This window comes from Rhamphochromis longiceps, linkage group LG4 (assembly GCF_057381845.1).
Source record: "Rhamphochromis longiceps isolate RC_006_pf linkage group LG4, R_longiceps_female_GT1.1, whole genome shotgun sequence".
NCBI lineage: Eukaryota > Metazoa > Chordata > Actinopteri > Cichliformes > Cichlidae > Rhamphochromis > Rhamphochromis longiceps.
The window spans coordinates 28191816-28203234 of NC_140560.1; the positions used below are offsets into that span (position 1 = coordinate 28191816).

General features: G+C 38.6%; 4 protein-coding genes and 1 long non-coding RNA gene across 5 annotated transcripts; 3 read left to right on the forward strand and 2 right to left on the reverse strand.

Moving 5' to 3' along the window:
- Nucleotides 1-765: 765 nt before the first annotated feature.
- LOC146671906 (hemoglobin subunit alpha-A-like) lies at nucleotides 766-1543 on the reverse strand. Its single transcript, XM_085404320.1, has 3 exons — nucleotides 1426-1543; nucleotides 1117-1324; nucleotides 766-997 (listed from the first exon to the last, which is right to left on the reverse strand). Exons 1-3 carry the CDS (start codon nucleotides 1518-1520, stop codon nucleotides 869-871), a joined length of 432 nt encoding a protein of 143 aa, XP_085260446.1. The 5' UTR covers nucleotides 1521-1543; the 3' UTR covers nucleotides 766-868.
- A 977-nt stretch (nucleotides 1544-2520) lies between these two features.
- On the forward strand, nucleotides 2521-3407 carry LOC146671907 (hemoglobin subunit beta-A-like). The gene is made up of 3 exons (XM_085404321.1): nucleotides 2521-2653; nucleotides 2844-3066; nucleotides 3154-3407. The coding sequence occupies exons 1-3, from the start codon at nucleotides 2562-2564 to the stop codon at nucleotides 3283-3285; spliced, it is 447 nt and encodes a 148-aa protein (XP_085260447.1). The 5' UTR covers nucleotides 2521-2561; the 3' UTR covers nucleotides 3286-3407.
- Nucleotides 3408-4912: 1505 nt separating this feature from the next.
- Nucleotides 4913-5818, forward strand: LOC146671908 (uncharacterized). Its single transcript, XR_014911615.1, has 3 exons — nucleotides 4913-5078; nucleotides 5281-5498; nucleotides 5574-5818. It is a non-coding gene; the product is annotated as an uncharacterized LOC146671908 (long non-coding RNA).
- A 484-nt stretch (nucleotides 5819-6302) lies between these two features.
- On the reverse strand, nucleotides 6303-7107 carry LOC146671909 (hemoglobin subunit alpha-A). Its single transcript, XM_085404322.1, has 3 exons — nucleotides 6963-7107; nucleotides 6654-6861; nucleotides 6303-6534 (listed from the first exon to the last, which is right to left on the reverse strand). Exons 1-3 carry the CDS (start codon nucleotides 7055-7057, stop codon nucleotides 6406-6408), a joined length of 432 nt encoding a protein of 143 aa, XP_085260448.1. The 5' UTR covers nucleotides 7058-7107; the 3' UTR covers nucleotides 6303-6405.
- A 912-nt stretch (nucleotides 7108-8019) lies between these two features.
- Nucleotides 8020-8942, forward strand: LOC146671910 (hemoglobin subunit beta-A-like). Its single transcript, XM_085404323.1, has 3 exons — nucleotides 8020-8168; nucleotides 8359-8581; nucleotides 8669-8942. Exons 1-3 carry the CDS (start codon nucleotides 8077-8079, stop codon nucleotides 8798-8800), a joined length of 447 nt encoding a protein of 148 aa, XP_085260449.1. The 5' UTR covers nucleotides 8020-8076; the 3' UTR covers nucleotides 8801-8942.
- Nucleotides 8943-11419: the final 2477 nt, after the last annotated feature.

Genomic DNA, 11419 nt, shown 5'->3' on the forward strand with positions numbered 1-11419 from the left:
AGTAATAATAATAATAGTAATAATAATAATAGAAATATTAATAAGGGTGGTGTCATTTCTTTTTAACTCAGCCAGTAAGTTGTAGTTAGAATTATCCATGTTGTATTATCTGAAATTAAAACCTCCTAAGCTCATTCTTAAAAAGGCGTCTATATTTTACTTCTTATCTTTGCAAAGGGTGACGCTGCCGGTTTCTATTTTGTCCGTTTCAAAATGTGCACTTTGATATAAATGGGTGAGGTCGCGTGACATTATTGATAACAGTGCATCAAAAATACTGTTGGTTATAGTTGTGGACCATGATAAAGGATTTGAAATATTGTGTACATTACATTACGTTGCACTGTCCACTTTCTGCTTCAACATAACAAATTTCCCTCGTGTGGGGCTAATAAAGGTTATCTTATCCTATTAAATTCTTTTAATCCAAGAATCCAAAAAGGGTTTCTTCCACGTGTTTAATATCACGCCATGCTTAATGAATGAAATCCTTGTATACACATTACTATTTACTACCCATTTAAGCAAAGCTTTGGGGTAATTCCTCCACTATAAAGTAAAACGAATATTAAGTGCAAAATGTTAGAAGGTTAAATTTGCATTTAACACAACTGTATGTTCATTTCTGATTGAATTTTCTCTTTTCCTATGCTCCCACACCCCCTTCTGTCACTACAATATTATTAATTTAATTTCTTAACACACCCCTGCAATTATATCAAAAGTGAATAGTGTAGGGATTCAGACAAAGAAGAAAGGACCAGCTTCCAGAGTTTATTATATTTATTAACGGAGCCCTGCCATTTTAAGAGGTTTTATTGACATTACTGTAGATGACAGGCTTCAGTGGCTCCGGAGTTGCCGGATTTTAGCGGTATTTCTCGGACAGAGCGAGAGCCAAGTTCTGGAGGAACTTGTCAACGGAGAGGTGGACTTCGGGAGTGAAGTCTGCGGGGAAGAACATGCCCAAGCACAAGATGAGGTTGTGAGCAAGGATCTGTGAGGCAAAAAACACATGCATATGTTAGGTCGAAAAGTCTATATTGCCTCTTGACTAATGGTAATCTCTGTCTACAACGTGATCATTGTTGCGTGGATGTTACTGGGTGAGCTTACCCTGAAGTTGGCAGGGTCCACTCTGAGCTTGAAAGCGTGGAGCTCGCTGAGGGCAGACAGACCTCCAGTAAGGTCGTCAATCTTTGACACGGCGTCTCCAATGGCCGCCATGATGGTGGCACCATGCTTTTTCACCTGCGCAGAGCTTGGACTCAGATCGGACCAGTGAGCAAAGTAGGTCTTGGTCTGGGGATAAGCAGTCAGCATCCTGTAAAACATAAATTCAAATGATGGAAATATGAATAAGTACTTACTAATTAATAAAACTATGAATGAATAAAGAATGAAAAGAAAAGGGCTCAATACAACCTCCCCAGTGCCTCTCCTCCAATCTCAGCTGTCTTCGGGGCCACTTTGGCCCAGAAGTTCTTCACCACGGCCTTGTCCTTTGCAGAGAGACTCATGTCTGCGTTTTCTTCAGTTGTCTTCTGAACTGAAAGAAAATGTGTTGACTATTTGTCACTATCATTTTTATATAACACCAAAATGGACCACACCCAGTATCACATTTAAACCACACCTCTGCGATAAAGAAAAAAATCCAGCACTTTCCGAGGTATTTCTTGAGATAAAAGTTAACGCCCCTCCTTGTTTTTAAGATATGACTTATTTTGTTGGGGAAGAAACTAATATATTCATCCCTTAAAGAAATTATTAAATAGCAAGAGGTTGTTGAAAAAGCAATGTGATATTTTATAAAATAATGTCCGAAGTGTAAAATATGAAACAAGTGGCAAATAATCTCTCGCTGCCAAACGCTCGTTTGGTCTCAAGAGAGAATTAGAGAATTAGATGACAACATAAGCACTCACAGAATGACACCACATAATCAAAAATTAAGATATTTTTTACCAAAATCTTGGTAAGTAATCATATCCGAGGCATGATGTGAGATATACCGTAAAAGGATGACTGGTTGTTGCGCTTCATGTGGGACTGCACAGCACCTTTATCCTTTGTATCCTATTTATTAGAGGTTGGAGAATTGTTCTCAAATAAAATAGGCTACATTTCTTTACTAGAGATGTGTGTTGCATATATATATATATATATATACATCAGAAACGGGTATTTACCCTACTTTCAGGCCAGCTTGTTGGGATCTGATCACTTACGAAAGATCAGAAATCACTTTCGAGGTTTAAATGTTTTTTACTGTACGTATAGGTTAAAAACAGTCTATAAAGACCTGTAGTCTATAATTCTTATACTTATTTCTATATTTGTTACATAAAAAAATAAGTGTTTGCGTTTTTTTCCTTATAATCTGGTAAAGATTATCTTACTCATGGGCAACAACCCAAAAGCCTGACGGCTATAGTCCAATCAGATGCTTCCAGGACGAAGAGGTGTGGCACTATGTAATTAATAAAAAGCTCCCGAAGATCGGCGTTTGCGAAAAGGTTTCTGATCACAAGCTACGTGAAAACCTTTACGCTGTCAAAATGGTCGAGTGGACAGATGCTGAGCGCAAGGCCATCATAGGCCTGTGGGGAAAAATCGATGTGGGGGAAATCGGTCCCCAGGCCCTCAGCAGGTAACCTGCAGCTCATTGCAATTTAGAAACACATTTATGTATTGAGTGACTTTCTCTTCCTATAATCTTAAAACCGAACTGAAACCAATGCATCTACACGTATGTTTGTCTTTTTAGATTAAAATGCATTTTTTTTTTTAAATTATATGCATTAAAATTGTCATTTTTTCTGTCTCTTGTCTTATTCCAGGCTTCTGATTGTGTACCCCTGGGGTCAGAGATACTTCAAAGCCTTTGGAGACCTGTCCACCAATGCTGCCATTATGGGAAACCCCAAAGTGGCACAGCACGGGAAGACCGTGATGGGTGGTCTGGAAAATGCTGTGAAGAACTTGGACAACATCACTCAGACCTACGCCAAACTGAGCACTATGCACTCTGAGAAGCTCCACGTGGATCCCGATAACTTCAGGGTATGTCCCCACCAGCACCCAGAAACATTTATCACTATTAGATCAGGAGTAATTCTTTAATTATTTTGTCCAACTCTCTCACTTTAGGTGCTCGCTGAATGCATCAGCCTGTGTGTGGCCGCTAAGTTTGGTCCCAGCGTCTTCACCGCGGAGGTCCAGGAAGCCTGGCAGAAGTTTTTGTCCGTGGTCGTTTCTGCCCTGGGTAGACAGTACCGCTAAATCTCTGGAGTGCCAGTTCATCAAAGATGTGCAACAGTCATAAAAGTGATTTTAAAATCGTATCTCTTTAACTCTGTTGCCATATGCACTAATAAAAAAAATAAATTAAATTAAAACAAACTCAAACTCATTCTCTGTGCGATCATTTCAGGTGTTCTTATACCCGACAATACAACACTATGAACCGTTTAGTGTCATTTTAATTTAGACTGTCTTCAAAAACAACATTAATGACTTCTTAATTAAGAAATATGCCCCGACTCATTCATTATTTAAGTTTCTTTGTGTTTAAGTTTTGTGAACGAAGACTAATTTCAGCGAAGCTTGAGAAAATCTTATCTATCAATATGGTCGAGTGGACAGGCGCTGAGCTCAGCGCGATCACGTCCCTGTGGGCAGTGGCGGTCCTAGCCTGTTTGGCGCCTCGGGCGAGCACTCCCTCTGCCGCCGCCCCCCCCCCCCCCCCCCCCACACACACACACATAAAACATATTAAGGATTGTACATTAACATAAAACTGTTGTCGAAATTCACCAGAGAAACACACACACACACACACACACATGAAGAGAGGGAGAGTATGCATTGTATGCAAACGGCTACCAAACAGCCATCATAATTCGTCATATAATGAGAACAGGACAAATCAACAATTCACAATGACTAATTAATATTATATTATTGGATATATTGTTTGGAGTTTAGTCTGTTACTGTTACTATTTTTACAATTTCTTCTTGGAGCAACTGTAACCCACATAATTTTCTTAGGGATTAATAAAGTATTCTGATCCTGATTGTTTTAAGATGACCCGCCATATCTTTTGCTCGTTCCTCCTTCTCTTCTTTTCTATTTTTTCTAAACTGAGCACCTGATGGCTTTGAACTTTTCTTGTCCATCTTCCATTGGTTTTAATTTTGCACTCCAGTATGAGCACAAATCCCCCAACTCGAGGATCACCACAACATAACCTAATAGACCTACACCTTAGTTCACAGATTCACTTTGTCTAAGGTGTACTTCTGGGATTTCACACAACCCAGGATTCAAATCATGAATACATAATGGGATTGGATTTACATCATTATGAACCCGTTTCCACGGGTTGTGTGTGAGACATTAAATATTCAAAATATAAAATATAAATTTTAAATTGTTATTGATCCCATTACCCCGAGTCTTTAAGTGTATATTTATTTTCTTACTCTTCTTATATTTATTGTTTGTTTTCTTGCACTGCTGTAACTGGAGCCTCGTCGTCTCTCTATATACTTGACTGTATGTAGCGGAGATGACAATAAAGTTTACTTTGACTTCAGCAGCGAGCAGGCGCACCGAAGGCTCTCGCGCTCACTTTTCATGTATAGAATTTCGAAAAAACATCGGTGCAAATTATAAGTCTGTATCATAATGTCTGGTGTTTTCGTGTTTGTTGTTTTGTTTTTATTTTGTTTTATTTTGCGAGTTATTAGATGCTGCTCCAGCCAGCCAGAGACTCCCCCGCCGCCCCGCCCTCTCCTCCCTGCGCCGCAAGCAGCAAGCGCACCTCGCAAACGGAGGGCGCCCGTACTCCCAGCAAATGGGCGATAGAAAACCGATCGGGGCCTATGCCATTACCAATATGCGCTGGCTGATGTCGGGGCAGCATGAGTAGGCTACGAGCATTTTTTTTATTTTTTTTTTGCCGATGCCCGTGATGCCGCCCCCCACCACGATGCCGCCCGTATCAAAAACCGCTACTGCTTGTGGGGAAAGATGTATGGGGCTGGAATTGGCGCCTAGGCCCTGAGCAGGTGAGTTATGTTGGATGACGATTTAGCGACGCTTTATTGGTATCATCAAATTAATTATTCTTGTACATGCCTTGTTATTTACCGTATGATAACAGGATATTTCTTTTGTTTGTTTTCGTTTTGTTTTTATTAATCTGGCACAGAAAACAACTTAATGCAATCGAAATAAAAGAAAAAGTAAAATTGAGACTCTTTATTTCAGGCTTCTCATTGTGTATCAGTGGACTCAGAGACACTTCCAACTCTTTGGCAACCTGTCCACCAATGCTGCCATTATGTGAAACCACAAACTAGCCAAGCACGGAAGGACTGTGATGGTTGGTCTGGAAAATGCTGTGAAGAACAACATTAAGCAGACCTACGCCAAAACTGAGCGTTATGCACTCTGAGTAGCTCCGTGTTGATCCTGACAACTTCAGGGTATGTGATCTGAGACTTTTTCCACCAGTGATAATGATGAAGCATGCCATTATTATTGTTTCCCTTTCATTTTAGGTGCTTTCTGAAATTGTCGCTTTTTGTGTGGCCTCCAAGTTTGGATCTCAAGTCTTCGCCCCTGATGTCCAGATGACCTGGCAGACATTCCTCGCTGTGGTCGTCTCTGCCTTGGGCAAACAGTACCACTGAACTTGTGGAATTATAGTTCACATTCATAACCAAATAATTTACAGCAGCGCTTCCGTTTAGCGCTTCGAAGCTGATGCATGTGACAAATAAATTTCCAGTTAAATAAAATTCTCTTTGTGTGATCATTTTCAATTGCATTTTGTTTTTCTACTCAAGCCTTCCAAGAGCAGATTTTTACAAGGGATTGTGAACTTATACTGAAAATGTTTATGAGAGTAATAATAATAATAGTAATAATAATAATAATGATAGTAATATTAACAAGGGTGGTGTCATTTCTTTTTAACTCAGCCAGTAAGTTGTAGTTAGAATTATCCATGTTGTATTATCTGAAATTAAAACCTCCTAAGCTCATTCTTAAAAAGGCGTCTATATTTTACTTCTTATCTTTGCAAAGGGTGACGCTGCCGGTTTCTATTTTGTCCGTTTCAAAATGAACACAACTGTATGTTCATTTCTGATTGAATTTTCTCTTTTCCTATGCTCCCACACCCCCTTCTGTCACTACAATATTATTATTTTAATTTCTTAACACACCCCTGCAATTATGTCAAAAGTGAATAGTGTAGGGATTCAGACAAAGAAGAAAGGACCAGCTTCCAGAGTTTACTATATTTATTAACGGAGCCCTGCCATTTTAAGAAGTTTTATTGACATTACTGTAGATGACAGGCTTCAGTGGCTCCGGAGTTGCCGGGTTTTAGCGATATTTCTCGGACAGAGCGAGAGCCAAGTTCTGGAGGAACTTGTCAACGGAGAGGTGGACTTCGGGAGTGAAGTCTGCGGGGAAGAACATGCCCATGCACAAGATGATGTTGTGAGAAAGGATCTGTGAGGCAAAAAACACATGCATATGTTAGGTCGAAAAGTCTATATTGCCTCTTGACTAATGGTAATCTCTGTCTACAACGTGATCATTGTTGCGTGGATGTTACTGGGTGAGCTCACCCTGAAGTTGGCAGGGTCCACTCTGAGCTTGAAAGCGTGGAGCTCGCTGAGGGCAGACAGACCTCCAGTAAGGTCGTCAATCTTTGACACAGCGTCTCCAATGGCCGCCATGATGGTGGCACCATGCTTTTTCACCTGCGCAGAGCTTGGACTCAGATCGGACCAGTGAGCAAAGTAGGTCTTGGTCTGGGGATAAGCAGTCAGCATCCTGTAAAACATAAATTCAAATGATGGAAATATGAATAAGTACTTACTAATTAATAAAAGTATGAATGAATAAAGAATGAAAAGAAAGGGGCTCAATACAACCTCCCCAGTGCCTCTCCTCCAATCTCAGCTGACTTCGGGGACACTTTGGCCCAGAAGTTCCTCACCACGGCCTTGTCCTTTCCAGAGAGACTCATGTCTGCGTTTTCTTCAGTTGTCTTCTGAACTGAAAGTGTTGACTATTTGTCACTATCATTTTTATATAACACCAAAATGGACCACACCCAGTATCACATTTAAACCACACCTCTGCGATAAAGAAAAAAATCCAGCACTTTCCGAGGTATTTCTTGAGATAAAAGTTAACGCCCCTCCTTGTTTTTAAGATATGACTTATTTTGTTGGGGAAGAAACTAATATATTTATCCCTTAAAGAAATTATTAAATAGCAAGAGGTTGTTGAAAAAGCAATGTGATATTTTATAAAATAATGTCCGAAGTGTAAAATATGAAACAAGTGGCAAATAATCTCTCGCTGCCAAACGCTCGTTTGGTCTCAAGAGAGAATTAGAGAATTAGATGACAACATAAGCACTCACAGAATGACACCACATAATCAAAAATTAAGATTTTTTTTACCAAAATCTTGGTAAGTAATCATATCCGAGGCATGATGTGAGATATAAAAGGATGACTGGTTGTTGCGCTTCATGTGCGACTGCACAGCACCTTTATCCTTTGTATCCTATTTATTAGAGGTTGGAGAATTGTTCTCAAATAAAATAGGCTACATTTCTTTACTAGAGATGTGTGTTGCATATATATATATACATCAGAAACGGGTATTTACCCTACTTTCAGGCCAGCTTGTTGGGATCTGATCACTTACGAAAGATCAGAAATCACTTTCGAGGTTTAAATGTTTTTTACTGTACGTATAGGTTAAAAACAGTCTATAAAGACCTGTAGTCTATAATTCTTATACTTATTTCTACATTTGTTACATAAAAATATGTGTTTGCGTTTTTTCCTTATAATCTGGTAAAGATTATCTTACTCATGGGCAACAACCCAAAAGCCTGACGGCTATAGTCCAATCAGATGCTTCCAGGACGAAGAGGTGTGGCACTATGTAATTAATAAAAAGCTCCCGAAGATCGGCGTTTGCGAAAAGGTTTCTGATCACAAGCTACGTGAAAACCTTTACGCTGTCAAAATGGTCGAGTGGACAGATGCTGAGCGCAAGGCCATCATAGGCCTTTGGGGGAAAATCGATGTGGGGGAAATCGGTCCCCAGGCCCTCAGCAGGTAACCTGCAGCTCATTGCAATTTAGAAACACATTTATGTATTGAGTGACTTTCTCTTCCTATAATCTTAAAACCGAACTGAAACCAATGCATCTACACGTATGTTTGTCTTTTTAGATTAAAATGCATTTTTTTTTTTAAATTATATGCATTAAAATTGTCATTTTTTCTGTCTCTTGTCTTATTCCAGGCTTCTGATTGTGTGCCCCTGGGGTAAGAGATACTTCAAAGAATTTGGAGACCTGTCCACCAACGCTGCCATTATGGGAAACCCCAAAGTGGCACAGCACGGGAAGACCGTGATGGGTGGTCTGGAAAATGCTGTGAAGAACTTGGACAACATCACTCAGACCTACGCCAAACTGAGCACTATGCACTCTGAGAAGCTCCACGTGGATCCCGATAACTTCAGGGTATGTCCCCACCAGTACCAAGAAACATTTATCACTATTAGATCAGGAGTAATTCTTTAATTATTTTGTCCAACTCTCTCACTTTAGGTGCTCGCTGAATGCATCAGCCTGTGTGTGGCCGCTAAGTTTGGTCCCAGCGTCTTCACCGCTGAGGTCCAGGAAGCCTGGCAGAAGTTTTTGTCCGTGGTCGTTTCTGCCCTGGGTAGACAGTACCGCTAAATCTCTGGAGTGCCAGTTCATCAAAGATGTGCAACAGTCATAAAAGTGATTTTAAAATCATATCTCTTTAACTCTGTTGTCATATGCACTAATAAAAACAAAATAAAATAAAAAACTCAACTCAAACTCATTCTCTGTGCGATCATTTCAGGTGTTCCTATACCCGATAATTCAACACTAAGAATCCTTTTGTGTCAGTTTAATTTTGTCTTCAAAAACAACATTAATGACTTTTTTAATTAAGAAATATGCCCCGACTCATTCATTATTTACATTTCTTTGTCCTCATTACAACGTTTTTTTTAAAAAGATATTTAATATTATATAACGGATTGCCATCTCCTCTGATTCTCAACCAGCATTCATTCTACTATATCGATTGCGACTATGGATATAGTAGTGTTGATTTTTTTTATTTTTGTTTTTTTATTTTATTTTAGAATCTTTGGGTACCACTGAGTTTTCTGAAGTGTCAGTTCACATTTACAAACAAAAAGGTGTGCAGCAGTCTTCCGGTTTCTGACATGTTCCCGCTTTGAAACTATAGAAAAATGAAATGCAATAAACTGGCTGCAACCTGTTGTGGCGTGATCACCTGGAAAAGTGCCGGGGTGGTGAGAATAAGGTGTGTGCCCTTGTGAGTCAGCAAATTGTATATTTGTTGCGAGTTATTTACAGTAATTTATTCCTTATCTTTGCCAGCGGAGAACGGTTATTCTGGCTTCTTCAAAAATGTACAGTTTGATATAAAAGGGAGTGGTTTTCTAAAATTAATGATAACAGTGTGTCACATATTGTGAGGGCGCGGTTGAAAGTTTTGGAACTGATACACACCGGGTGCCCGGGTCTTTTAGTACTTTATGACAGAAGATCTTACAAAAATCTTCATGCATATCTCCTCATTATTTTTGAACAAACAAAGTTACCACTGTTAAAATGTGCTTTATTTCTGCAGGCGTCAGCCGGGGATTATAGTGCAGCTCTAAATGCATGCAAGTGAATAAACAGAGTTCCTATACTCACGTGATATTCAAAATGGAGAATAAAGAGAGTGCAATCCATCCAGCCATCCATCCATCCATCATCTTCATCTGGATCTAAAGTCAAAGCTCCCACAGTCGCCCAAATGCGTCATCTAGTGGATAAAATTTGACATTGACGAGCTTGTTTTATAGAGCTAAGATAAACTAAAATTAGAGCGGATTACAATTACTGTGCAAAACAGGGGAAAGGGTTATTTGTGTTTTGTTCTCAGACATATTCCGATCCATACAGAGATTTAAAAAGAATCTCCCCCAGTTTAAATCTCAACTCAAAACCCATCTGTTCAAATCTGCATATTCACTGTGAACCCACTGTTTGTTAATTTTAGCTTGTGCTTTTGTTTTATTGTTCTTTTTTTCCATTTTTTTCCTCCATTTTTCCATTATGTGTTTTATCTAATTGTAAAGTGTCCTTGGGTGCATGTCTTGAAAGGCGCTTTATAAAAAAAAAAAAAAATGTTATTATTATTATTATTATTATTATTATTAAAAGAAAAGAAAAGAAAAGTGGACAAGAAATGAAAATAGGTTTTAGAAACAATTTAGTTCCTGGATATCTCGTTTGGACTTTTACCATTTCATCGTCATCCTTTTCCTACTGGTCCACAGTCACCAGATCCCAATCCAACAGAGTAGCTTTGGGATGCAGTGGAAAGAGAGATTCACAACATAGATCACACACCTACTGTGTGATGTTGTCATGCAAATGCAAAAATCTTTGAGGAACGTTTCCAGCACCTTGTTGAATTTATGCCATGAAGAATTAATGCAGTTATGAAGGTAAAAGGAAGTCCAACTTAGTACTAGCAAGATGTACCTAATGAAGTGGCCAATGAGTGTTTATTGCAGTGCATATATTCAATTCATGTACATATGCATGGCAACATCTGTTTATTGCAACTATATCATGTCTCCCTGTCCTTAAATAATATTTGTTGACATCTACAAATATACTTTTTAGGAATCCCATGAAAATCGAGCGACCTGGTGTGGCACTTTATGAGGTACTTTTTTATTAAAAAATAAAAAAAAGTATAATAGAATTTTTATTAAAATTAGCACATCTCACAAAAATGGTACAGAAGAGAAAGTTATGGCAATAGAAAACGAACTCATGAGTGTATAATTAAATAAGAATAAACAAATAAATACATGAATTATATCATTAAATAAAACAACTTTGACTTATTAGAGGAGTGATTGTCTTTCACAGTTGTTTGTGTATCTACAGAATACACAAACAGTTGTTTATGTGTATCTATTATTATATTATAATTTTCAAATTAAGATAAACAACAATTTCCAATCACCTTGAAGCATTAGTAACATGTCCCACATTGTCCCACACAAACGCTCTCTCTGAGCTATATTTGGTTTCTTGGGCTCTCGTTGTCCTGCATATGCATCCTCTAAATTATGTATTCCTGACAACTTTTTTTTCAAAAGATTCTCAAAGTGATTTTTCTGACTCAGAGAGTAATTTCTTGCTTTTCATGCTGATGAGATCTGCGGTAGTTAATTAGGAGTTCATTTAGGTTATTTGTAATGTGTTGACACAGCACTGGTTCATGTCTTA

What these genes read in the sequence shown, in the direction of transcription:
- LOC146671907 (XM_085404321.1), top strand. Translation starts at nt 2,562, where the DNA reads ATGGTCGAGTGGACAGATGCTGAGCGCAAGGCCATCATAGGCCTGTGG. An exon ending in GGTCCCCAGGCCCTCAGCAG is followed by an intron (nt 2,654 to 2,843) that starts GTAACCTGCAGC and finishes GTCTTATTCCAG; the next exon opens with GCTTCTGATTGTGTACCCCT. An exon ending in TGGATCCCGATAACTTCAGG is followed by an intron (nt 3,067 to 3,153) that starts GTATGTCCCCAC and finishes CTCTCACTTTAG; the next exon opens with GTGCTCGCTGAATGCATCAG.
- LOC146671910 (XM_085404323.1), top strand. Translation starts at nt 8,077, where the DNA reads ATGGTCGAGTGGACAGATGCTGAGCGCAAGGCCATCATAGGCCTTTGG. An exon ending in GGTCCCCAGGCCCTCAGCAG is followed by an intron (nt 8,169 to 8,358) that starts GTAACCTGCAGC and finishes GTCTTATTCCAG; the next exon opens with GCTTCTGATTGTGTGCCCCT. An exon ending in TGGATCCCGATAACTTCAGG is followed by an intron (nt 8,582 to 8,668) that starts GTATGTCCCCAC and finishes CTCTCACTTTAG; the next exon opens with GTGCTCGCTGAATGCATCAG.
- LOC146671906 (XM_085404320.1), bottom strand. Translation starts at nt 1,520, where the DNA reads ATGAGTCTCTCTGCAAAGGACAAGGCCGTGGTGAAGAACTTCTGGGCC. An exon ending in GGAGGAGAGGCACTGGGGAG is followed by an intron (nt 1,325 to 1,425) that starts GTTGTATTGAGC and finishes TATGTTTTACAG; the next exon opens with GATGCTGACTGCTTATCCCC. An exon ending in TGGACCCTGCCAACTTCAGG is followed by an intron (nt 998 to 1,116) that starts GTAAGCTCACCC and finishes TTTGCCTCACAG; the next exon opens with ATCCTTGCTCACAACCTCAT.
- LOC146671909 (XM_085404322.1), bottom strand. Translation starts at nt 7,057, where the DNA reads ATGAGTCTCTCTGGAAAGGACAAGGCCGTGGTGAGGAACTTCTGGGCC. An exon ending in GGAGGAGAGGCACTGGGGAG is followed by an intron (nt 6,862 to 6,962) that starts GTTGTATTGAGC and finishes TATGTTTTACAG; the next exon opens with GATGCTGACTGCTTATCCCC. An exon ending in TGGACCCTGCCAACTTCAGG is followed by an intron (nt 6,535 to 6,653) that starts GTGAGCTCACCC and finishes TTTGCCTCACAG; the next exon opens with ATCCTTTCTCACAACATCAT.